General features: G+C 39.4%; 1 protein-coding gene across 2 annotated transcripts in view; it reads right to left on the reverse strand.

The window, feature by feature from the left end:
- Nucleotides 1–26,085, reverse strand: part of SNCAIP (synuclein alpha interacting protein) — a 91,971-nt gene that overhangs the window by 20,678 nt on the left and 45,208 nt on the right. For both annotated transcript variants that reach the window (XM_069001589.1, XM_069001590.1), the window contains exons 3-7: nt 24,344–24,416; nt 11,896–12,758; nt 10,068–10,247; nt 8,382–8,495; nt 2,472–2,597 (exon numbers count right to left, since the gene is read on the reverse strand). In XM_069001589.1, coding sequence (XP_068857690.1) covers nt 2,472–2,597; nt 8,382–8,495; nt 10,068–10,247; nt 11,896–12,758; nt 24,344–24,416 — 1,356 coding nt within the window. The remainder of the gene's footprint in view (nt 1–2,471; nt 2,598–8,381; nt 8,496–10,067; nt 10,248–11,895; nt 12,759–24,343; nt 24,417–26,085) is intronic.

A 26,085-nucleotide genomic window follows, 5' to 3' on the forward strand; every position in this document is an offset into this window, starting at 1 on the left:
GTGACATGGATCAGTTTATGTGTGGTAACAGGAATAACAAGTTTACTGATACATATCTGAGTCCTTTGAGAATTACTGCTTGTTCTTAGACATGTTTTCCTCCCTAACTTGACTTAATCACTTTAATTTTTATTTCTTGCCTTTCTGCCAAGAGGTTTTTTATTCTTTTATCTGTTCTTCTCCAGTGACTAGTTTGTTTATCAAATACCTCTCTGCAATTTCCTGGAATAATTTTATTATTATTTCTTCTCCAAAAGCTTTTGCTCAAAGTGCCGACAACCCAAACACTGAAATGTACTCCTGTGACTGTACTAATGATTCTAGCAAATTTGATGGGCAGAGGGTACATCCGCAATTAACACAAAGTTAAGTTGCTTCACCTTCAATAATTTACCAGAAGCGCTGATCAACCAGTGAAGTTCCAGTGACTGGAAGTTTCCAAACCTGGCATCCATCTATTACACGGGTTTGAAGAAGGATCCAGGGAGGAACACACCTGTCAGCCTGATCTCAGTGCCAGGCAAGTTCATAGAGCAGATCATCTTGACTATCCTCATGCAACAAGTACAGGACAGTCAGGGGATCTCACCCACAGTATGGCTTTATGAAAGGCAGGTTCTGCTTGAGCAACCTGATCTCCTTCTGTGACAAAGTGACCTGCCTAGTGGATGAGGAAAAGGTTGTGGATGTCTTTATCTAGATTTTAGTAAAGCCTTCGACATTGTTTCCCAAAGTATTCTTCCAGAGAAACTGGGTGCCCATGGTGTGGATGTACCGCTCACTGAGTGAAAAACTGGTTGGATGGCAGAGCCCTGATAGTGGTGGTGAGCGTATTTACATCCAGATCATGGCTGGTCATTGGAGGTGTTCCCCAGGTCTCAGTGTTGGGGCCAGTCCTGTTTAATGTAATCAACAACACAGACAAGGGGATCAAGTGCACTATCAGTAAGTTCACAGACTACACCAAGTTGGGTGGGAGTGCGGATCTACTGGAGGGCAGCAAAGCTCTGCAAAGGGATCTGCACAGAATGGATCAAAGGGCTGAGGCCAACTAGATGAGATTCAACTGCACTTTGACCACCCAAGCAGCACAACAGGCTTGGAGCAGAGTGGCCAGGAAGCTGCCTGGAAGGACCTGGGGGTGCTGGTTGACAGCGGCTGAACATGAGCCAGTGTGTGCCCAGGGGCCCAAGAAAGCCAATGGCATCCTGGCCTGCAACAGTGGGGCCAGTGGGCATCGGTGAGGCCACACCTTAAGCCCTATGACAAGTTCTGGGACCCTCACAGCAAGAAAGACATTGAGGTGCTGGAGCAAATCCAGAGAAGGGCAACAGAGCTGCCAAAGGGTCTGGAGCACAAGCCCTGTGCGGCTGAGGGAGCTGGGGTTGTTTAGCCTGGAGAAAAGGACACTGAGGGGGGACATTGCTCTCTACAACTGCCTGATTGGAGGTTGTAGCCAGGTGGGGATTGGCCTCTTCTCCCAGGTAACAAGTTAACAGGATGAAAGGAAGTGGCCTCAAGTTGTGCCAGGGGCGGTTTAGATCACATATTAGGAAACAATTTTTCACAGAAAGGGTTGTTAAGCACTGGAACAGACTGACCATTGAAGTGGTGGAGTCACTGTCCCGGGAAGTGTTCAAAACCAGCGTGGATGTGGCACTCGCAGACACAGTTTAACGATGAGCATGGTGGTGATGCTAGTTTGGTCAAACTTGATGATCTTTGAGGTTTTTGCCAACCTTAATGGTTCTATGAGTCTAAGACCAGCCATCTAGTCCAACTCCATGGCTTTTTTGGTATGTCTGCATTGAACACAGCTACTGGACAGAGGTATCCAAACTGGTTCATTCAGATCTGGCTTCCATTAGTACTGTAGATGTGAAAGCCTTCTCAGCTGGACAAATTACCATTTTTAGCACCTCTGTACAACAGAACTGTATTGTTTTCAGTGGCCAAGATGATTCACCAAGAATTAGTTAGAAATCAGCATTGCTCTTCATTGTATAGCACAGATTCATTCCAGGATGGTAAGTCTGAAAGGGATGGTTTAGTCAAGGTATAATCCTTCAACAAACCTATCTTTTATAGTTCCCCTAAGCTGGAGAGCTACAACTACTCAATGGAAAAAGAAACAGAAGGAAAACTATCAGACTAAAAAGAAAAGTATGCATATCTGCACTGGCTGCCCTTTTGTAACACAAAAACATACACACTAGCTGCTTATGTATGAACAATATAATCGTGCTTTCATCTTGAAATACAAGTTAGTTTAGGCTCACAACAGCATAATTGAGAACAGAATCAAAAACCCAAAACTTTTCACTATTTCAGTCTGACTCCTACTGGTTTAAAGTTCTTCCTTCTGATATCTTTTAATGTATCAATAATTATTCCCACTTAGATTTCCCATAATATTTCTTCTGTCATTCAAGCTTGAAGTTTAGAGATTTCTTCTATAGCTATCACTCTACCTGTATGCATCCTAGATAGCCATGTTGAGCAGCTATGTGAACAGCAGTGTTTCCATCCTGGTCAACTTCATCGAGTGAAATCCCTTGTTCTTGCATAAACTGAAGAAGCCACAGAAGAATTTTCTCCTGGGGGCAAAGAAATGTCACAAAAGGTAAGAAATAATGAAAAGCTGAATATACTAGAGGAATACTGGTACTGTCATCTGTTACTAATACTATCCAATAATTCCTTGTTTTCAGTCTCTCTTAACTTTGTAGGACTTAGTGCATCATGGGACTCTGGTTTGGCTTTTAGGGAGTTTTGGGTTTCTTTTTTTCCCCCAAGGGAAAAGTTGAAATACTTTATTTTATAAAAAGACATAACAGGAAAAATACGAGTACTGTAACACATTCTGAGAAATTGTACATAAAAATTGTGCATGCCTCTGTGTTGGGGATGAAACCTGAGGCAGAACAATCCATATATCAATCTGAAAATCAGGTTGTGAAATTTGGTCAAACTTCACAAGCCTCTCTGGAAAAATAAAACAGGATTGTACTCAGATCACAGCCGTGAACAGTTAGATTCTTCAGATCTATAATCATTCCCCATTTCTGTGCGGTTGTGCTAAAGAGGAAGCAACACAACTAAAACCAGAAAATAATGCTACCCTAAGGTCTCAGTGTACTGACTCATGGACCATTTGTATGTCCTGCATTTTAGGAAGGACAGGGAGACTTGGAGTGTATAAGCTCATCACGGAAAGTCTGGAAGCCAAAACTGAGGTAGAAACTTTTTTTTTTTTTACATCACTGTTTGTGTGTGTATTTAGGTACAATACACATTTATTTGGGTATTCTTTTATAACAATGGAGAGTTCCATATGTGCACTAAACTTTTGTGATTTCTTATTTTCTCCAGCAAGTTTATCTGGAATAAATTTCTTCTCTCTAGGAACTTCCCATGCCTCTCCAGTTTAAATTTCTTTTTGCCCTCCTGAATGATACATATTGAAAATCTAGAATAAATCTATAGATTACATAGAAAAGTGGGCTCCATTAAAGGGTAGCTGCCTACAGCTGCTTTCCCAGTTTTTCTACCTGAATAGGTGAAAAGACTAAATTGCTTCCTAGCTTAAAACTTTTTTATTTAAACATGTATTTTTTAATATCTTGCATTGATATCTATCATGTGGTGCACTGTCTCAGAGCTCCAGTTCAAAGGGGGATTCTAGTGTGGATTCTAGTGTTGCTGAGGCAAACACTAATCCACAGACTTAACCTGCACCATCTCAGTAGCTCCAGTGACACATAAGTACATAATCACCCAAAATGAGAAATGTGGAAAATTAAAGTACACCTAAACAAAACAGTATTGAAAGCACATATAGGAATCGTAGCACTTATTACGTAGAAAAGGGTAAGAATGAAAGTGAAGAAAGAAAATTCTAATAAGGTTGGATATAAACCTGTATTTTTTGTGCAAAATTTTTATCTCAATGAAAAGGAGAGGGACTGTCAGACTCTTCTGAGCTGCTCCAGATGATTCTGCACATTCAGGCATCTGGGTCTCTGCTTACTCCTTCAGAGGGCTACTCTGTCTGATACTTATCTTCTTCATATATTCACTTTAGCAGCAGTTTTGTTCTTATTACAGGGTGAAGACCTAGGTATTTTGACTTCTCCTTGGCTGACTGCCCAATACAGCTGACAGCCAGCATGGAGAGATGACTTCAGATCACATATCCCTTTAAAAATACTTTTGAGCAAATTCTCAATATGTTGATGGTGTTGGCCAGCGATGAAGAAGGATTATACTACTCCTATGAATTGCCCCTATGTAGATACAAAAATGCTGCTAGCAAGGATTTTCTTGCTATTTTCTAAGTCCGTGAGAGACTTTTCTCTCTCACAGAAGAGGTAGCAGGGAATGTAAACAACCAAGCCACCTGCAACCTTGAAAAGTCTTGTTTATGGTATAGTAGAAAACTATTTTGGCAATGGATGTTTTAGGATTTTAGCCAATCACCCCCAAGGGGTGGCTGATCCTTGTCCAATTAGACTATGCAGAAAAAAGTCTATAAAAGAGTTTGTAAAATAATTAAATAAATCAATCCTGCTGCACAATTCCTGCTTGCTGGATCTTCCCTCCTTCTCCTCTATGGCTGCGGGACACGGTGATATACCCTAGGAACCAGGCCTGCGGTAATATTTGGTGCAGTAATACCCCTATGTTTTAATAATTAAAAGAAAAATATTTTAGCAAAACTTATCTGCAGAACTGGAAGACAACTATAGCTTTGAAATCATATATTTCTTTGGAACGTAATAGGTACCAGAATGTTAAGCATGTTCTGTAATTTTATGATCACAACAGCATGGAGCAAATGATGCTTTCTAGTCATTTATCTTGTCAACAAGGAAGTCAAGAGGCTGGGTGGCTCTATTCAATCATCTGTACTTAAGACTATCTGTGCACCAACTGATCACAGGCACAAAGTCATAGTTCTACTCAAATAGTTTGTGTTTCAACAAATTTATCCTTGACCAAAAAAACCCCAAGAAAACAAATACTTTTTTCACTTAAAACCAGGGAAAACAAAACCATCATATATCAAAATGTACTACATATCACTTTATTAACACTATCACTTTTATTAACATTATGCATTTGCAAGAAAAATGTGTTCAGGAATAGATTTACAGTCTTCAACTCAGTTTATTCAGACAAAATGCAAGATAGTAAAGAAATTCATCAGATGAAGATAATGAAAAATAATTGCTTTTTTGTTATGTAATAGGAACTTATAAATACTGATAAATTATTCAGTATATCGGTTACTTTTAAGGCCTACAATGGTCTTAAAATGCTCTAGCAGTTATTAACATCCCTTTGGCATATTCTGGATCTACAATAATTCAAACCTCTCTATAAAAAGACTTCAGTAAAATTTGGGATAGGCTGCTGACTTTGGTTCCATCAGATGACTTTTGGAGAAGGAAGTACAACTAACATGGACCATTTAAATAATTACATAGCCTACAATGGGAAGGGATAGCATGCTGAAGAGCACTGACTTTACAGCTAATACTAGCCCCACCACTTGATATTAATTAAATAAACAGACCTTCCCAGTATCCCTTCAAAGTAGAGGAGTAGGAATGAGTGAAAACAACACATTACCCTTGTAAAAACTACATCAGACAGGAAGGCAAATACCCTGAGGTGAAAATAAAGGTGTTTTGTTAAGTATCCGCATATCTGAATGTCATACACTCATTCCCACTGTGCTCTCCAGAGCTGTACCACCACCAACGTGCACACAGGATCCCTTCTAGGTCCTCAGTCATGCTTTAGGTTGGTATCCCCAAAGTCCCTCTATATTCTCTGGAGTTCAGAAACCACAAACCCTTGGCATTCCCCACCCTCTGCCTCTTGCCTGTGCAGTCCATACTACCACAACATCCCTGTTGGAAAGCCTTTCCAGCCCTGTGAAGCTCTTAGTCAGGCCTAGGACAATGTGCACCCAGGACTGCACCACCATCTTGCTGTGACATGGTGACTCGGCCAGGCACAGCTGCCCTGCACTGTACTCATGACTTACACCCAGTGTAAAGAGGCCTGCCAACCATCATGGTTTCTCTTGCAAAATCTCATGCTTAAAGAAACCCTTGCTAAGGAGATATGCTGACCAGGCTACAGGTTGACTTTGAGCTTTAGTTCTTTTCAGTCAGATTAGCTTATATGGTCCCCCTCTCATTAGAAAAATATAATGTTGTTGACACATCTTTGGAGATAGGCCATGACTGTAGTTTGATGACTGTTAACACCGGAGCTTTGCTATGAACTCCCTTCTGCTGCCCATTCTAAATTATGATTCTTGAAGAAAATTATGGCGTGCATGTCTAATTCCTGGGGACACAATGGATGGACTGACTCTTTTAGGAAAGGATTCAATAACTGGTCTTCCTTGTAAAAGTATTACTCTTGTAATTCTGCCAAGACCAGTGTTTACATGGATTATCTCTCGTGTAAGTAATGGTAAAATAAATTAAAGCTTCAAGGACAGCGCTAAGTAAGCATTTAAATTTCTCAAAGATTTTTTTTTTCTTAACAAACTTGGGTAAGATAGTCTGGTACCCCTTCAGCCTCAACATTCCCTCATGTTTTCAGGTAGTTTATGGATTATAAAAAAAAGATAATTGACATCACATATGAACTTTCTTTGGCATTCAGCTAACTAAGAAAATTTGGCAGCAATTTATATGTCACCTTGGCAAATTTCATGGGTGGCTGGTGTTTCTTAAGTGGTAGAGCTTCCGTTCTGCTCTGAAATGAATCTAGATAAAGTGTGCCAGATCAATTTCTGGCACTAGATAGCACAGCTCACTGAAAAAACCCCAAAGCTTCATTGGCTTTAGCTTATATAAATACCTTTAGAGACAATGACAAAATCAGGTTAATCAAGTGAAGATATGAATTTAAGTTCACATGCAACTTTCTCTTTCAAACTCTTTCTTCCCAGTAGCAAACACTCTTCCCTCTAATCCAGTTCTGGTCTGGCTTACATATTCCCTATCCTCAGTGCCGGGTTTACAGCAAACATGCTAACACCATTTATCTGAAAATCCAGCAGGATCCTATCTCGCACCAGTAACATCTGCATAGTATGTAAGTGCAAAAAAAAGAGGTCTTTGCACAGCATGAAAACAAGGGCATGTGTGTGCCTGTAGAAACAGCAGGAGAAAGGGTAGACCTCCAGCTCCATAACCTTCCAAAACTGCCTCTCTTTCCTTTCCCCTACAATACATGCTTGGACAGAAGCAGTTAAGCAGCAGAAATATGTCACAATAATTGTATGGCATTGAATGAGACAACCACACTTACACAGCAAAGAATGATTTTCTTGGTGGTTATATTTTGTTTGTTCTCTCTTAACAAGAGCAAAAGCATCACTACAAAATCAGTGAGGTTTGGTGTCCCTGCCAGTGTCTGGGGGGTTGGAGCTAGATGATCTTTAAGGTCCTTTCCAGCCCAAACCATTTTATGAATCTGTGATTCTATAATTTAATGTCTGTCGAAGAAACTGTGCGATAAAATGGTCCATCTGCCAAAGAGATTAAAAACTGTTCACCATTCCTTCCATAGTAGATCCTGGAGAAGGTTCCTTAGAAGAGGGGTTATTGCAAGGTCTACTTAGGAAAAAACAGATGCTGTGGAAAGAGAATGTAGTGTAATTAAGTGGCATATATGTTCCTCCAGATATTAGCCGAGCACTAGAATGCTGTACTTCAGTGGTGTCTCACTATTACGGTAACAGACAAGTTAGGTGTGAAACAGGATTGGTTTACAATTAGCTCAGTTGGGTAGAGCACAGTGCTAACAACACCAAGCTTTTGGGATCAATCCCCATATGGGCCATTTAAGAGTTGGACTTGATGATCCTTGTGGTCCCTTCCAACTCAGAATATTCTGTGAATCTACAATATATTTTTGTATGTAGTTTTCAATGGAAGTGGCTAAAGCTAGACAGGTGATGTTCAAGTTCCATCATACATCACTGCCAATACAATGAATTCTTAAACTGTAAATTTTTGTTACTCTTCTGATGTGCCCTATGAGTCCTCCAGATGACAACTAATCTCCGTAGATATTCTTGGGATTTACTGGTTGGCCTAATACACCAGCTAATCTTCTCCTTGTCATTACTCAAAGCTTGTAAAACAAAACCCAACCAACCAAAAATAAAAAAACAACTTCAGAGGGAAAATGTGGAAAAAATTACACAGATTAAGTTGGGAAAGATTTTGCTATACTTGAACTAATTCAGAGCATCTGCAATTAAAAGTCATAAAATGATACACATGCTTTAACTTAAATTCTTGTATAAGCACCCAAGTAATCTATGGAAATGTAAAAGAAGGTCATACCTGGCCATAGCAACCTGCATAATGGATAAGGCTTGGGTGGTCTTTTGAGCAACTGAGTTCTGCAATAGCTTCTGTTTCACTCACCATCCATCGAACACACTCCAGCTGACCATTCTAAACAAGCAAAAAAAAAAGTCTAAATTCCAAGTGTTTCCATTCTAAACACATCTACTAGAGAGCAAAAAGCTTATCAGAATTATTAAAAATTTCCAGTTTGATTGAAGATTTAAAGAATAAGCCAATAAAACCTTTTGTCTTTTTCTGCAGAAAGGCAGACTGATTTAAATATTGGCTCCTTTACTTTCAATAATACTTTGATCTTGATTATACTTTGTCATTCACAGAAGAGAGTGTAAATGTGATGGAGTTCTTCCTGTTAGTGTGGGTGCTCCAGCACAAGTACCTAATGATGACCTGCATGACTGGACTTGTCCTCGGTCAATGCAAGGTCCTGTAAGAGCCTTTAAGTGATCTGGCATAACTAAATTTTGTGGCTCTTGATCCTTACTTCCAGAGTCGTTTTCAACACTGATACAATGATACTTATTTTTCTTGCTCTTCCTTTATACCACTGTAACTCCCATAATGTTGTACTCTATGGGGTGTGCACCTATTTTCCACAAAAGAGGTAAGTATCAGAATTTATTGGCTTACAAACACATTATATGCCAACCTTGAAAAAACAAGAAAGAAAAATTGCTAAAATTTTGCAGGACTTTAAATTGGCAGACTGTAACTAAACAGTTTGACATGGGCCAAGATATCAGAGCATTTCATTAGTACAACTAGGTATCAGTTTAATTTTCTATTCATATGGCTTGACCCAGAAAAATCAAAAAACCCAACCCTGCCACCTACACTAGGGCCCTAGGTGATTGAAGTGTGCCTCAAATACGTAAAACGGCAGGTTGGAATCCACCAGTCTTTTCTCAGTTTCTAAACTTTTCGCAGGAAGCAAATAACAATAAACCCCCCAAAGAAACAGAAACTCCTATATTATATTTCACCCCTTCCTTCTTTGTTCTTAAGGTATTTAGAGGATGAAAGGAGTGACATTCAACCAAAGAACCAGAATCACTATGATTGAATCATCAGCCTTCCTGCGCCATCTTTTATTTTAGTGTAGTAACACCATGAATTTTCATAATTCCTACATAGTAAGTTTTCCTGAAAGCTTGGACAATATTTTTTTTCAGATTTTAACAGGTTGTTGTTCTGCAATATGTACATTTTAACTTTGATGCAACTGCTTTAGACAACTGGGAATTTTCACCTCCAGGTGCTTTTATGCTTTGTAAAATTGTTCTCACACTTGTCTTACAAGATTATACCAGTATATGTAAGAAACCAAGAAACTGTTATGCTCCCTAAAGAAACAACTGAATCCAAGTTAAGTGAAAGCTACTTAAAACATAACAAATAGTCTTTAGATTCAGTAGACTGATTCGAAAATTAATGTATATGCCTTGACAACAATGTAAAAATTGTCAGTGTTATAGAGTGGATTTTACATCTTGTGTAGTAATCCATTTTACTTTGCTTATGTAGTACCAGCCAACAGGGTTTTTTTTTTCTCACTTAAAAAGCTTGAAAAATAACATCCTGATGGATGCATTTCTTACTGTCATCACAGGAGGAAACTAAATGACTTTTATGTCACATTACAGTAGAGAAAGGGCCTGTTACCTTTATTGCTAATCCAGCTGGAGTTAGCTGCTCAATGTTTCGTTCATTCAAACAGTCTTCACCCATCAAAGAAGTGAGATGCTGCAGGCATTCTGCATGTCCCTTTGATGCTGCTACATGCAACAGATTGTTGTCACATTCATCATGGATCTTATCCAGATTATCTGCTGCTAAATGTGGCTGTTAAAAAAAGCCGTATGTTAGTTACAACTAAGGATAAAAAGATACATTTATCCTCACAGCCCAAGACACAAGCCAAACACAAGAAGGCTTCCCAAGTCATGTTCTTTTATAAGTCAAAATCCAGAGCTTTTTACTTCACTGTATAGAACTTGGGTACTATTAGCACAAGGACAGAGGTGGGCTGTTCACTGGCTTCGTTGATTGCGAAGTTTCCTTCTCATGCAATTGTCATGCAACAGTGCAAGATCTTGAGTGGCTTTAAGTCTTCGCACTAGTCTGATCAATGAAGTAGCTACAAAAATACCCACATTTTAATAATTTCTGTCTGAGTTTTCTCTCCCCCTTTTTTAATTTTTTTTTTTTTTTTGGCATTATATTGATGAGTAGTTGAAGAGAAAGCATCCATGACTTCTGAAAGACATTCCTGATTAATTTTGCTCATCACAAAAGCAGTAGCTTATTTTAAGCACCATTTAAAATGCAGTTAAAGCACATGACAGAAGAGTTTTATGTGATAGCTTGTTTCCATGGAAAAATATGTTTGGATATTTACTCGAAGTTCTACACCACCATGATGTAATACAATATTTCTGCCGAATTCTAATTTAAAGACAAAACAATTGGATTGAGAAACTCCAAAAGGAAAACAAAAGATTAAAGACAGAGTCAAGGAGTAGCAATAACTAAGTTCCTAGAGTTATGCAGTCTTGCCAGCGTATTGTTCCATGAGTGTACTTCTTGAAGAGGTTTCAACCAGTTGGGAAAAAATACATATTTTCTTACCTATGATGTCCTCTTTTTTCACTCCAATTCCTATTTCAGGATGAATTTAACTTGCTTTTTTTTCTTAATGACTAATCTAATATTCTCTTCTGCCTCTGTCTAGTTTTGAATATCTTCCTTTGTTCATGCTTCTATGTTAACAGCATGCCTTTGTGCTTGAGCTAGACTGGCAAACAGAGAAGCTAAACAAAAATCTAACAAAACTAGTTTTTATACATACACTCTGCCTTCACCAGCTGTTCCATGTGGAGATCACATGCTCTGCATCATTGTGCTAACTTGCAACCAGTTACTTTGGAAACCATCATTGACAGTGCCTGATCACAGTGATAGAATTTACTAAAAAAACTTCATATGGGTCAGAGGCCAACGAGGCTTTAGAGAAAGCTCCTGCCTGAGAATGCTGCTGCAACAAGACAGCATAAACACTCCTGAATAATAATCAGAATACAACAGAAGCCTCTCTGTTCCCATCATCAACCTCTACATAACAACAGTGGTAAACCAGAAATAACTGAGCAAAGTGACCCACAAACATGAAAGGCAAAACTCGGTTAGGATTTAAATTTGATATTTAAGTGATCCTATTAGTTAAAATGTCTGCCTTCTTTATAATTTCAGTGTACTGCATAAAACAGCAATCTTGGCTATACAGACATTAAACTAGTATCTTGGTTTTGCTACATATTTTATTTAAATATTAATGCTTTCCATTTGGAAGCCCATATGCTTAATTTCTTAGGAGTCTACAAGATAAAATGGGCAGTGGTTCAAAATATGAACTTCATCAGCTTAGCTGGCTTAATAAACCATATCACAGATCACTTTATTCTACATTTTTTATGAAAAAGATGATACTTACCAGTAAAGAGATCTGGCCTTCCTTTACAATATTTAAGATGCTCTTAATTTTTTTCACCTCTTCGCTCCTCTCTTCTGGGCCCCCTGCACTGCTCCAGTTCATACTCAGTTCCTCTAGCTGCTTGCTTTCTGCCACTGCCGTCTGCAGGTGAAAAGTCCTCCGGTGGCAGTTCGGCATAGTCTTCTCAGCTTTGTGAGCATGAGGATCAACAAGCGTCCTGCTGAGGAAGCCCTTGCCTTGGGCTTCAGATTCATGGGCTGAGCTACACTTAACTAAAGGCTGGGAAAGCTCTAATTCTTCTGCTGAATGCTTGTGCTGATCGAGGACAATGGGCTGCATTTTTCTCAGCTGAGCACCTTTCACAGGAGACAGCACACAGAACTGTGTCCCACCAGCAGGCGAGCTCTCTGTGCTCCCTGCAGGACAGCTCTTGCCACTTAGACCATTCATGGTTGAACACACACTCAAAAGTTTTTTCTCAGGAGCTACCTTTGTAAAAGGAACAGGTTGCTGACTTGATTTAATGTAAGGCACATCCAAAATTTCATCCATATCCAGGTCATAGTGCTCCAGCTCCCCGAGCAGAACAGCAGGTTCTGTGCTTTTGCTTTTAAGGCTCTCTCCTTCTCCTGGACTCTGGTCATCATTTGGAGGTGCAGACTGAGAATCACTGCCTTTCTGGTATTCTCCCTTCTGGTTCTTCTGGTCATCACTTTCATTGTTCTCAGAGCTTTCTGGCTGGTGCTTTAATGGGGAAACTCTCTTCACTGGTCGGAATTTATTGCACACATCTGTAATTCCTGTTGGTTTCTGTGCATTTCCAAGAAGAGTTGAGACCCCACAGTTCCAGCTGCTGCTGGACACTAGAGAAACAGAGGAATTTGATTTAGCAGTGAGTGCTACCTGACATGTGACATGATAGCATGCTTTAAAGATACCCCTGCCCAAACACTGGAAACAAGAATTATATGATAACATCAAACAGATTTAACAGAATCTCTAGCAAAACTGAAGAATCTGACATTCCTGAAAAGAAACTTTCTTCAAGGACGTATATTGTAATAGTTACAAATAATTAGTTCTAATCAAGTTCTAACCAAGAACACAAGTCATCCATGAGCCAACAATGTGTGCTTGTGCCCAAGAAGTCCAATGGTATCCTGGGGTGCATTAGAAAGAGCATTGCCAGCAAGGATCTAGAGGTGATCCTCCCCCTTTACTTGGCCTGGAGGAGGCCACATCTGGAGTGCTGTGTCCAGTCCTCAGTACAAGAGAGACATGGAGCTCCTGGAGTGGGTCCAGCAGAGGGCTGTTACTATTATGGGACAGGATCATCTCTCTCAACAAGAAAGGCTGAGGGAGCTGGGCCTGTTTAGCCTTGAGAAGAGACAACTGTGGAAGAACCTCATCCATGTCTATGAGTATGTGACAGGAGGGTGTCAAGAGGACAGACCAGGCTCTGCTCAGTGGTGCCCAGCAATAGAAGGAGAGGCAATGGGCAGAAACTGATGCACAGGAAGCTCCACCTGAACATGAGGAAGAACTTCTTTACTGTGCAGGTGGCTGAGCACTGGAACAGTTTGCCCAGAGCTTGTAGATTTTCCTTCACTGTAAATATTCAAGATCCACCTGGCAAAACCCTGTGCAGTGTGCTCTGGGATGGCCCTGCTTGAGCAGGGAGGTTGGACCAGATGACCCACTGTGGTCCCTTCCAACCCGACCCACTCTGTGCACAATAGCCTGGTGGCATTTACAGTGGTCCTGTCCAACTATTAGTTTGCGCTCTGCTCTGCATTGAGAGGCATCATAAGAGTAGGATGATTTTCTGCGAGGGCAACAAAAGAGTTAGTCAAAACTTTTTAGTGGATTTGTTTTAGCATCAGTAACAACAACTCAATTTTTAAGGCCTGTTTCCTCTGGAAGATGGATCTTTCTTACAAGAAGTAGAAATTCATGAACAGCAACTGAGACCTGGGACTGTTTAGCTTGGGGAAGGAAAGGGTCAGGAGGAATCTCATCATTAAGAAGAGGTAACAAGGCTTTTCTCCATGACAGGACAAGAGGCAACCAGCACAAAGTAAAATACAAGAAATTCTATCAGAACACAAGAAAACACTTTTTTATTGTGAGGCTGGTCAAACACTGGCACAGTTGCCCAGAGACTTTGTGAAATCTCCATCCTTAGAGATACTCAGAATTCAACTGGACACAGACCTGGCTTAACCTGCTCTAGCTGCCCTGCTTAAGCACAGTTGTTGAACTAGATGATCTTAAGTGAACATTGCAAGCCTAAATCAATTTTGTGATTTTCTGATCTAAAAATTAAGCCTACTTATTGAGGTATGATGTTTCCTTCTGATTTTCTCCTCTCTGTGTTGGGCTTCTCTGTCAAACTTTCCATCCCTTATATGTATAAGCTGTGTACACCCACACCCATGCACACACACACACCTATGTGGATCTTCCAGACAATTATTTCAGGGCACTGCAGGATAGTTTGAAGAGTGAATCTGACTTGAGAGGAGGAAAGGAGCTCAAGTCAACCGAACTCCTAATCCTACTGAACTTGAACTCAATCCTACTGAATTTGCACTCTTTCACACAGTCCCAGCTGGTGATATTTATGATCTACATAAATCAGTGGAATTCTGGCAACGAGTTTTCTTTCGTTATTTTCAGTTGAGGGACAGCACTAAAACCACAAAAGCATTTAGGGAGTTACTATGCCCCTTTCAATGTACACTAAGAGTTAATGCATTCTAAAAGTCAAGAATACTGTTTAACTAAAGCAGATTTATAACATGTGCTAACTGCATATCAGTGGGATCTAACTTGTGGTCAAAACACACAATTTGCCACGAACACCTTCCTAAGGAAACAGATATATACACTTTCAGTGCAACATTAATATCTGAAGTAAAAGATTAGTATGGCTCAGTAGTTATGGATGTCTGAAAATTACATTAATACTTTTGGAAGTGCTTAAGAAAACATTTCTGAAGAAGAAATAAAAATAATAATAATCAAAAGGCATGTAACTTAGTGGGCCAATACAAAGAATGCACTGTACTGACTTATTTATGTATTGTATAAGATTCTAGGTTCAAAGGCCTACACTTTTATGTTGGTTTTATTTACATGTGAAATTTTTTCCAAGTGATACAGGGAAATGGATACCATATGTTTCCCAGCTGTTTTGTTCTGACAGGAACTATTAAGCACTCAGTATGGAAATGAATTCTGTCTGAGTTTTATGAAAACACTGCTTTCAACACAGGGGTCTAGACAGGGGAAAAGGCATCAACATTTTGTTTGTCGTCACTTTATTTAAGCTTATGTGTATTTTGTTGCTTCACTTTCTCCACTTTTAACTTTAATAACATGCATTTACATAAACCACTGCTGACTGAATTGTAAAATAGGAAACTAAGAAGAAGCAATGATGTTTGTTACAAAATCTGCCTTGGTTAATTGTGAAGTCATGTATTTCTCCTTTCTTTCATTAAAGTTAGAGCAGAGTAAGGTACTTCCATTTTCCATTGTTTTTCTTCTCAACATCTCTTTACAAACACTATTTTTCCAGAAAAAAACCTGGAACACCAAAATCAGTTAGCAATATTTTTACTGACTTAAAAACATCCTCTTTACTTAATTGAGATTATGAATTTACACTGCCTTTAATAAAGGATTAGAGGATAGTGTTTAACCATATAGCTGAAGGGAAGAAAAATTAGGAAGCACAGTATTTCTTTGTGCCATTTACTCCTTAGGAGTTGCATCAGTCCCTAGGCATTTACAGCATAGTTTCCTCTACACGACACATAGCCTGGAGTGGACCAGGACATGGCTTGAATCTCTTTCATTCTGCTTTCAGATGCATGTTCCCCAAAGAAGCAAAAGCAAGTGTTGCCTATAGCCTCCAAAGCACCAGCACAGCAGGAGTTATGTTGAGTAGTCTTAAACAGCTGCTCCAGAGGAAAAGGCTCTTGCTCATCTCTCCATACTTATGAACTCAGACAGGGACCATTAAAAGTCTGGGTCAAATAAATACTGTTTGATTCTTTTATAAACAACAGTAAAAGATGGTCTGAATTTAAGGCAGAAGGCTACAATATGGAGCAACTAGTTTGATTCCAGAATCTGATGATAATTCTGGTGCACTCCGAAAAGGTGATGAATTTTTTTTTCCTCAGATGTGTCAAAATTATTTCCTAAACTTTTATTCATTAATGTAAGAGTTTTGGATAATCCTACTGTTGTATTACTGAAGCAAAAAGAAAGAGGAACACAAAAACTGCAGGCTTTATTCACATCAGTAAAGAAATGTTAGCTGCTGATAAACCTGACATGCCAAAGTATTTCTCCGGCACAAAAAAAAACTTCTGATGAAAACCTGCAAGTGTCAAATTTGCAAATGTAGTTCTTCACCATATATTGTGCTCTCTGTTCTTCTTGAGGAAGAAAAAACACAAATGAATCCAGAGGCCTGCAGGTTTATTTATTGTTTTTTTTATCTATTTCTTTACTTATACATGTCCTAGAACTACTGGGGGCAAATAAGCAGAAAAGAGGGCAATCAGGAAGCAACTTGTCTTTCAATTTAATCCCATCTGATTCTATTTTCAGGAATCAAAATTGACCCTTATAAAATGTTTCCAGTTGGAAGCATTTTTTGTACTCCAGAGTATTTTTTGATCATCTCTATGTCTAGAGTTTGGGGAGGTGAGAGGGGGAATTTTATCTGGTATACAAGCATCTGTGGAACTACAGGTAACTGAGTTTTCTCCAACCATCAAGACAACCTCATGCAAAAATGAAACTTTACCCTTGTGACACGCAGTTTCTGTGATACTTACAGTCTAATGCCAAACATCAGAACACCTCTAAATTGTCAATTTTTAATGGACATTAACCATCATTAATTGAGTATAATGAAAATAACAATGGAGTGTTTTACATTAAGAAAGTCTATGAATAGCATTGACAACTGCCCATACTTTTTTTAATGCACTATTTCAACATACTGCTTGTGTAATACTGAGAGGAGGCCTGCAGTAAGTCTACCCAAAGTTTCGTATTTTGAGTTTTACTGTCACCTGAAAGAAATGTCTGAACTTCTTCCTTGTGATATGCCTTCAGCAGAGACTCTTGAATCAATTAAGACTCACATTAATTCCATTTAAAGCACTGTGATTCTGACTCTATATACAGGTGCTGAGGTGTTGAATACACATGGGAAACTCAGAAAACTCATGGTTGTTATCACCAATGTATCTCCAACACTGGCAACAGAATCACATGGGCTCCATGTGATAGAGGAAGGGGTGTCTCTTACAAATCGATGGATAATCAGAACCAGATGTGAATATCTATTTACTCCTTTATTAGTATCACAAAATTCATATTTAACCGATTTCATTTTAACTGAAGGTGGCACTGTTTTACAGTTTTAATATATCAATAACCTGTACCAGGAATACACACTAGAGCTCTTTAACATAAACTCTAGAGCATGAGAACCTGAATTAAAGAACAACCCTGAACAGGTAAGAACAGAGAGGGTTTGTTCCCATTTTAGTGGAATTTCAAGTCATTCTAAAGAAGAAAGAAAGAGTATACAGGGTAAATAATAATTTACGTTTTTAAATAACAGTGCATCTTTTTCAAGTAATTCAAACATTTTGAGTCTCAGTGAATGAATATTTGTCTTATCTTGGCTTGAGGAAGAATAATACAAAAGCTGTCATTCTCAAGTAGAGAATATAGGAAAGGCAAGGAAAATTTTGAAATTAATAAATTGGGTTACTTTGCGTAGACTGTTCTATAGATGTAAAAGGAAGGTAGCAAGCAAAGTTCTAATAAAAAAATCAGAAGAGGTCATTCTGGCACAAAATGCATGAAAAAGGAAGAGGAAGGATGCAAAACTTAGGTAGGAAAATACCTTGTATGTAGATAGCACAATTGTTTTTTACTAAGAAAATTCCTCAGTATTCTACCAAGGAATGAACCAATCAGTATTGTATTGTTTCAGACATATTTACCTGGGAGATATTTGGAGAACAGATCTGTGAAACAGATGCCTTTTAACACTGCTTCCAAATCAAATATTACTTTATTTTCTCATACAAATAAAAACTACCAAGAGCTTGAGACAGAACTTTTCTGTAATTTTTTGTTCGTTGATTTATTTTCCTCAATTATGAAACTAGTATTTTGAATATATTTTCAAATGGCAGCTACTTTGGGAATGGATAAAGCAGTGCAGAAGGGTAACTGCTGGACATTAAAGGTGAATTTGTTCTTATCAATCTGTGAATAAAGATCTAAAGTAGTATATTGCTTTTATTTGAAACATCCATTTAATGACAACTGAAAGTCATCACAGATGATAGAATATACTTCAACAATGACATGGTTCAGTGAAGCTTGTTGAACACAGATGTCTTGAACCATTTGTTCAAGTGTCCTTAGAAAATTTGCCCAGAAAGAAAGCAACCAATTTCATGGTTAATAACAAAAGCATAAAGGACTGATTTCTGTTTCAGTTCATCAGTCTGTGTTAAACAATGCTGGAAATCAACAGGCACTCTGGCTAACACTTTATTTCAGGAAAAATGTGCTAGCTAGGTCCATTCCTAAACTAGACTCTTTAATTTTCTATCTTTGAAGATAAACAATGACAGAATCACAGAATATTCTGAATTGGAAGGGACCCATATGGAATATTGAGTCCACCTCTTAAGTGAACGGCCTGTACAGGGCTTAAACCCACAATCTTTCAGTTAATTAGCACCTTGCACTAAACAACTGAACTAATGTCCACCTTAGTGGTTATGCTACCTAAAAGATTGTTACCTTGATGCATGATTGTAGAAAAAAACAATTACCCTTAATCACACTTTATTGTGGATAAACCATGATTTTCCCTGCAATTTTTTGTCAGTCCTATATATCTTTCCCCTTATAATCTGGGGGCACTGGCACATACACTTTGGCTCCAAGCATCCCTTGGAATTTTCCTGAATCAGAGTTCCCTAAATCTGAGACAGACTCAGAGAAGTCATAAGGGACTTGAACACAGGACTTGAAGGAATACTAAGTAAGTTTGCAGATGATACAAAACTAGGAGGAGCTGTTTACTCCCTCTGAAGACAGAGAGACCTGCAGAGAGACCTTCACACATCAGAGGCCTGGGCAATCACCAACTGTATGAAACTTCACAAGGGAAAGTGACACATTCTGCTCCTCGGGGTAACCCTGGGTGTATGGACACACTGGGGAATGAGGGGCTAGAGAGCAGAGCCATGGAAAGGACCTGGGAGTCCTGGTCTGTAGCAACTTGAATATGATTCAGCAGTGTCCCTGCCATCCAGGGGGGCCACCCATGCCCTGGGGGGCATCAGACCCAGCATTGCCAGCTGGGCAAGAGAGGGGATTGTCCCGCTCTGCTCTGTCCCGCACTGGGGCAGCCTCAGCTTAAGGCCTGTGTGAAGCTTTGGGTGCCACAATATAAGAAGGATCTAAAGCTTTTACAGAGTGGCCAAAGGAGAGCAATGAAGATGATGAAGGGCCTTGAGAGGAAGCCATATGAGGAGTGGCTGAGGTTGCTTGGTCTGTTCAGCCTGGAGGAGAGGAGACTGAAGGGAAACCTCATTGCAGTTCTGCAGTTTTCTAGTGAGGGGAAGCAAGAGAGGCAGACACTGATGTCGTCTCTGTGTCAGTGACAGGACTTAAGAGAATGGCATAGAACTCTGTCAGGAGAGGTTTAGGTTTGCTATTAGGAAAAGGTTCCTCACGCAGAGAGTGGCTGGGCACTGAACAGACTCCCCAGGGAAGTGGTCACAGCACCAGCCTGACAGAGCTCAAGAAGTGTTTGGGCAATGCTCTCAGGCACATGGTGTGACTCTTGGGGTGTCCTGTTGTCATAGGTTAGCAAGCTGAGTCTCGGAAGGGATGTTCTCCTTACAGCTTCCTCTATGACCTGATAGAACCTATCAGCTGGCCAGTTTGAATATGGACAATTCTTTAAGCCACTTAAAGTTGTGACCGCCTCTGTGATGCACACTTAGGAATAGACAAACTCCCCCCCCCCAAGCTCTCTCTCTTGTTTCTGGTGCTGGGACAGGTGGCTGCAGGCCCCGTGTGGGGGCCAGTGGGCCCGGCCCCTGCTTGGGCCAGGCTGGGCCGGGCCACGGCCGTCCTGGAGCCGATGGGTCCTGTTCCACCCACGGTAGCCCCCCCACAGCCCTGCTGTGGGCAGCCGGAGAGGCTCGGGTCCCCCCCGCCTCCACTGTGATAAGAAAAATTCCAGCTGCAAGGCTGAGGTGAGATTAACCCTTTTAGTGCTGTGAAGAGCTGAAAACCTAAGGGAAGAGAAAGAGGAGATGCTTAAAGCTGAAATTCTGTTGTGAAGCTATGATATATCAGAGTATCCCGTTGTAATTTCATGAAGATATGGGGGGTGGAGTGTTCAACTCGTAAGCAAAAGCACCTGTGCTGAGATAGGCAGATGCTGACGCAGCTGTGATTTCATGAGAAGTTTGGACAGGGAGAGATGGAAGCAATGAGGACTTTTGCTCCAAATGGGAAAGGAGAAAACCTCAGTTCCTAGAGATGCTCCCGGAGATAGTCCTAAAGATGAAGATGAGGAGGACCCTTTGCTCCCAGGGAAGGAGGAGGGCCTCTGTTCTTAGAGATGAAATCCTCCCAGAGATGGGTGAAGAGAACTTTTGTTTCTGAACGGCTCAACCTTAAAATTGTACCCCAAAAAAATTCAAGAGTGGACCCTCGAAAGCAGTTGTGGGAGAAGCTGCAAGATGGGGGAAGGGACTCACATGCGAGCAGAGAGACTCCTCTTCCTAAATGGACTGAACAAGGTTATTATGGAAGTGAACATACTTAACATCTTAAGGGCTGTCTTTTTACATTGTCAGTGGGAGAAGGGAGGAAGGTGGGGGGAGGAGGAGAGTTCTGAAAGTGTGGTATAATTTTTTTTCCCTCTTTCACGTCTGTTAATAAACTTCTTTATATTCTTTAAGGTTTGGTGCCTGCTTTGAATTTCTCCTACTTCTTATCTCACAGAAGATAAACAGTAATGAGTATTTTGGACCAAACCACTACATTAAATTGGTGTTTCCGCCCGGTTACAAACCCAACCCGCTACACCTGTGCAGGGCACAGAGCTGGACTTTGATGATTCTTGTGGGTACCTTCGAACTCAGAATGTTCTGTGATTCTTTGATTCTGAGTCAGGACTGAGACTGTGCTGCTGCATGACTTTCATGCACATCTTGCAAAAGGGTGAGGAAGGAACACGACCTTCCCAACAATACACACCACCAGCCAGTGCTGTCCACTAAAGGGAGGTGACAGTGGGATTTCAAGGAGGAAAAACTACACACTGGGAAAATATTTGTCAGATTTTCTAATACCTCCCTTTCCAAAAGAACAAATTTGAGCAAAAGTTACAGGCAGTCAGAAATAGTTAAAAAAAACCAAAAAAATCTGCTGAAGGAATTATGTGAAATGCTTGAGAAAACACACTGATTTCTAAACACCAGTATTTGCCTAGGATTAAAAGTGCTTGGAGTAATTTGAAAACAATGTAACCAAATACTTTCATATGTTACTAACTTATTATTCAATGTTTACATGAAAGAGGGAAAGAAAATGGGAATTACAGGGCTATTTACCAAACTTATCTGCAAACAATTAATAGTAGAACTTCCACATTATTAGCCATATAGTTAAGAAATGTAATTCCATAATGATGAACTGTCTGGTTTAAATTTGTTCTAACAATCCTGCTGGTGAAAATGGTTGCCCATATATATAATTATATTTTAGGTATAGAACTGAATCTTACTTTCTCCATAATTTTGTCTTAACTGTCTTAGTGAACTAAGTATTTTCCTGAGACAAAGAGGACAGACAATTGCTTTTTAGACTATGACATATCTTATCTATGGCCAACTTCTGCTTAACTTTTAGCTCTTCTGAAAAAGTAATTCTTGGATAGTTCTACTTTCATAGTTCTCTCTGTTTTAAAGCAGAAATGCAACCCCTAACTAAGCAGGAGTCAGTATAAGGTAGAAAGTTGGATCAGCTCTTTGTAAAACCTCTGAGTTTTGATTTTTGTAACTACTTGAATTAAAAATGGAATACAGATATAAAATAGTATGAATTCTTCATGCTGTAGCATGAAAGATTTATTATGTAATCCATCTTCATAAAAAATAGTACACAACATCAATACGTTGGTAACATTATTTTAATGATCTACAGTATAATGAAGGCAAAAAGACTATGTCAAAAGCAACTATGAAGAGTCATCAAATTGGGCCTTACACAATGTTGACTAATCCAGCTCCGTTGGTAGTTCAAGATACTTGAAATACTGAAGTCTGTACAAAGATGTAAAGTGATACACTTCTGTTCAGCACTATATTATTACTCAGTGATTAAGCAGATTAAAAAGATTTTAGTACTATCTCCTATTCATCAAAGTAAGTGGTAAGTAGCAAGAAAAAACAGCTTTTAGTACTATTTCCACTTTGACAATACTATCAGTGCTAAAGGACTCTTTTTTACTCAAGACTTTTAATCAATCTGGAATTAACTTCCACTGGCAGACTCCCCAGAGCTACTGCTGTCTCCCAACGATCCCTGTATTTGCTTCTGTCAACCCCTTTTCAAAGGAACAGATGAGTACTGATGTAATTAAAATCATAATCGAAAAATATCTGTCTGCAGAGGCAACCATGGAACAAGAGAGATACACAGCAAGTTGTCAGCATCCCACAATCTAAAGGAAGAGCTCATAACTAGTATTTATTCCTTACTACTGGTCTGTATTTTACTTTATGACTACTACCTGAATTTTAAATGGAGAAAGAAGAATGGGAGGAGGAATATGGGAGAGAATGGTGGGAGCATGTGGGGAGCAATGAGGGATTGCATGCTATGGAGAATGGCAGGGAAGCAAGAGGAGCAGAAGAGGGAAGAAGTGTGTGAAAAAGAGGAAAGAGGAGAGGAGGAGGTAGGAGGAATGAGAGAAGAATGGGAGAAGAATAGTGTGGAGAAATGGTGTGACAATAGGAATATAGGGAGAGAGTAGGGAGAATGGGAGTAAGAATGGGTAAGAAGAAGGGAAGGAGTTGGGACAAAAGGGAAGTTGGTAGAATGCAAGGGATGAGGGACAGGGGAAGAACCAGCAAAAAGGTAGGAAGGACAGAGAAGAAAAGGGGTAGGAATGAGGCAGGGGAAGGATAAAAGGGTGTAATGGGGCAGGATGGGAAGAATGAGGGGAATATGGAGTGGAGGATGGGGGAGGACAGGGGGAGGAGACTGGGGTAGAATGAGAGGGCAAATGGAGCGGGGTGAATCAGGAGTCTTCACCTTTTACACTTCTCCCCTGCTTTTGCTTGCAACAAGTAATATTGTGTGTGCAATCACTGCTATACCCTCTGTGGGCAGTAACTTGCAAGCAAATACGGCAAGAAGAGTTTTGTTTCTCTTTATTGCCAAGGACAGTGGCATGTAATGACCTGGCCTTTAATGATTCTGTTAGAAGAAGTAGCAATCAGAAATTTCAACTCAAGTTAAACACATTAGAAATTTTAAAAAGTCTGAAAGGAAATATAGAAATAAAAGTTGCTGAAGTATAGCATGGTTCTGAAGTCCTATCACCCCATGAATTCCAGATCTCCTCTTTCTGTTATAAAAGTACTTGATGAAACAACATTAACAAAAGTGCAATTAAAAGATCAAAAAGCACAATAAACTTTTCATAGCTCAACAAAAATGCTTCTCTAACCAATTCATTTCTCCTCCATCAGGAAGAGAAAAATAAAAGAGGATTAATCTGATTTACAGATTGAAAAACAACACTGAATGCACTTTTTGTCAGGGGCAGGGGGAAGGTCTCCAGCTGGTTCTCATCTATATGCCATGATTCTTCATTTAGTTTACACTATTAAACTAAAAAACCCAGCTTTAATCTTAACTATTACAGTATGCCTTAGAGTAGATTCTATCATGTAGCATCCTTGATACAGTTTCAGACTCTGGCAAAACATAATCCCTCAGACTGGTCGTGGCCATATGGGTAGTAAATGTATCCAACATTTTTTCATTGGCGCCTACATTATTACGTCTTGTCACCAATGGTTTCTCGGGTTTTCAAGTAAATTGTTGCACATACTGTGGTTTGGAGCTGCTGAGATGAAGCCCTACGTTTATCTGCATACAGCCAAATCCTTTTTTGGAACTTTCTTTCCTTCTAATGAACTAACATCTGTTGAAAAAAAGAAACTCATGTTTCCAGAACACTGTACAGAAATGAGAAAAAACAAAACAGCAGGACACTGCCAAGAAGCTATTGTTGCCAAATTGTGCATGATTTAAAAAAACCTAGAAAATTACGGGTGGACAGAAGTGGGCATCATACCTGATCTGTCTTCATTTTGTGAATCACACCTTCTGCATAATTCTGGGATGGTCTTGAGAGAAGTTACAGAATACTGTAAAAAAGGAAAAAAATGTATAGAGGTAGTAATTAAAAAAGATAAAAAGTAAGATTTTCAAGAGGTTCAAATGTCATGGACACTAACAAAATCTACAAACCAAGGGTACTTCTGGCAGTCTGATGGTCTTCTTTGGTTGCATGAGAAAAGCAGATGGCGCCTGCTGTTGTTTCCCACCTTGAGGCATACAAAACACACTTTCAAAGCTAGAGCAAAGCACCTCCTCACCTCAGATTTTTCCTTCCTGCAGGTCACCACTATTCAAGGCACAAATACAATTCAACACAACGTGAGATACATTGGAGGTCAGAACACATCCAGGCTTCACCATAAACCTCAAGGGTCTCACTTTGCCCATCTGTGCATCTATTATGGTGATTGCACTACAACAATCACCATGTTTAAAAGTTAGAATTTGAGCTGTCACAAACCAATACGTAAAAGAGATACAGAGTATTTGTGCTGTAAAGATCTCATTTCAGAGAGGGGTGTGTGTATCCACACATATCAGTTTCTCTAACGTGGGCTTTACTAAAGCAAACTTGTACTATTATTTTGATGTGACAAAACACATCTGATATGAACCCCCATGTTATTCTCTGAGTTAGCCATTTAAAAACAGGAAAAAAACATCACAGGTGCCACAGGTATTTTACTAAACAGAAATTTTATCTTTATAAACTTGTGGAATACCTTTGGAAAGACACAAGATCCAGTGTTATAAAACCATACATTCTGATATGCACTTGCTTTGTAGCAAGTCTTCCTTAATCAAATGCTTAAATATTACAGGAATCTCCACTTAAACAAATGAAAATCCTTATGTCTGTGAAAGAAATATCAATTGCTTTGCTTATACTATTAAAACCAGTATTTTGGAAACTAAAACAGAAAAAAGGCATTTAGGATTAGCCCAACTGAAATTTTTCTCAGAATACATAAACACCATATGTTTTCAAAGGAACAGATATTTTTAGTGATATATTTAGTTTGTTGTTGACCAATGAAGAAAAACAACTACATATAAAACCATATGAACTTTTCACACAAAAAAAGAAACGGTGATATGTTGTTCTGGTTTTTGCTGACAGTTTGTCATTCAGTGTTTGACGTGTTCCTAAAGCACAGCTGGCCATCTCCTTCAAAATAATCTAAATTCAAGCTCATGTGACCAATTGCAGAGTAATTTACTTCTCTGGTGTGAGTTTAAGACTGTTACTCAAATGACTGTAATTACTTCATGAAGCCTAGAAAACCTCCCAGGCCTTACTTTTTTCCTTGCCGACCTAATTCAGGGATTGAGAAACCTCAATCACAAGAAGAAACCCTCGTAAGTATTCCCAGGATCAACACTGAACTTATTAATTAAAATGTGTAGCAGCACTCCAGATCTACCCAGTGATTCCAATCCCCATTAAACAAGGGGTTGTCTATGAGGCTGTGACTGCTTCAGGATGTGACAGCCTAAAGCAAAATAGAACAGAGCAGAGACAGGGAGAAGGATGCTACTAAAGAAAAATTAATACAACTTAAACACAGACATGGACAAACACCATGTGCTGTGCTTCACTTTAGTTATTGTTTAATAAAGCCTGAGCTGTTTAGCTATACATCTTGCTATTTCAGCACAAAGACTTAGAATGCAATGTTGAACTGGTCTAGTAAG

The sequence above is a fragment of the Aphelocoma coerulescens genome (assembly GCF_041296385.1).
Source record: "Aphelocoma coerulescens isolate FSJ_1873_10779 chromosome Z unlocalized genomic scaffold, UR_Acoe_1.0 ChrZ, whole genome shotgun sequence".
Classification (NCBI taxonomy): domain Eukaryota; kingdom Metazoa; phylum Chordata; class Aves; order Passeriformes; family Corvidae; genus Aphelocoma; species Aphelocoma coerulescens.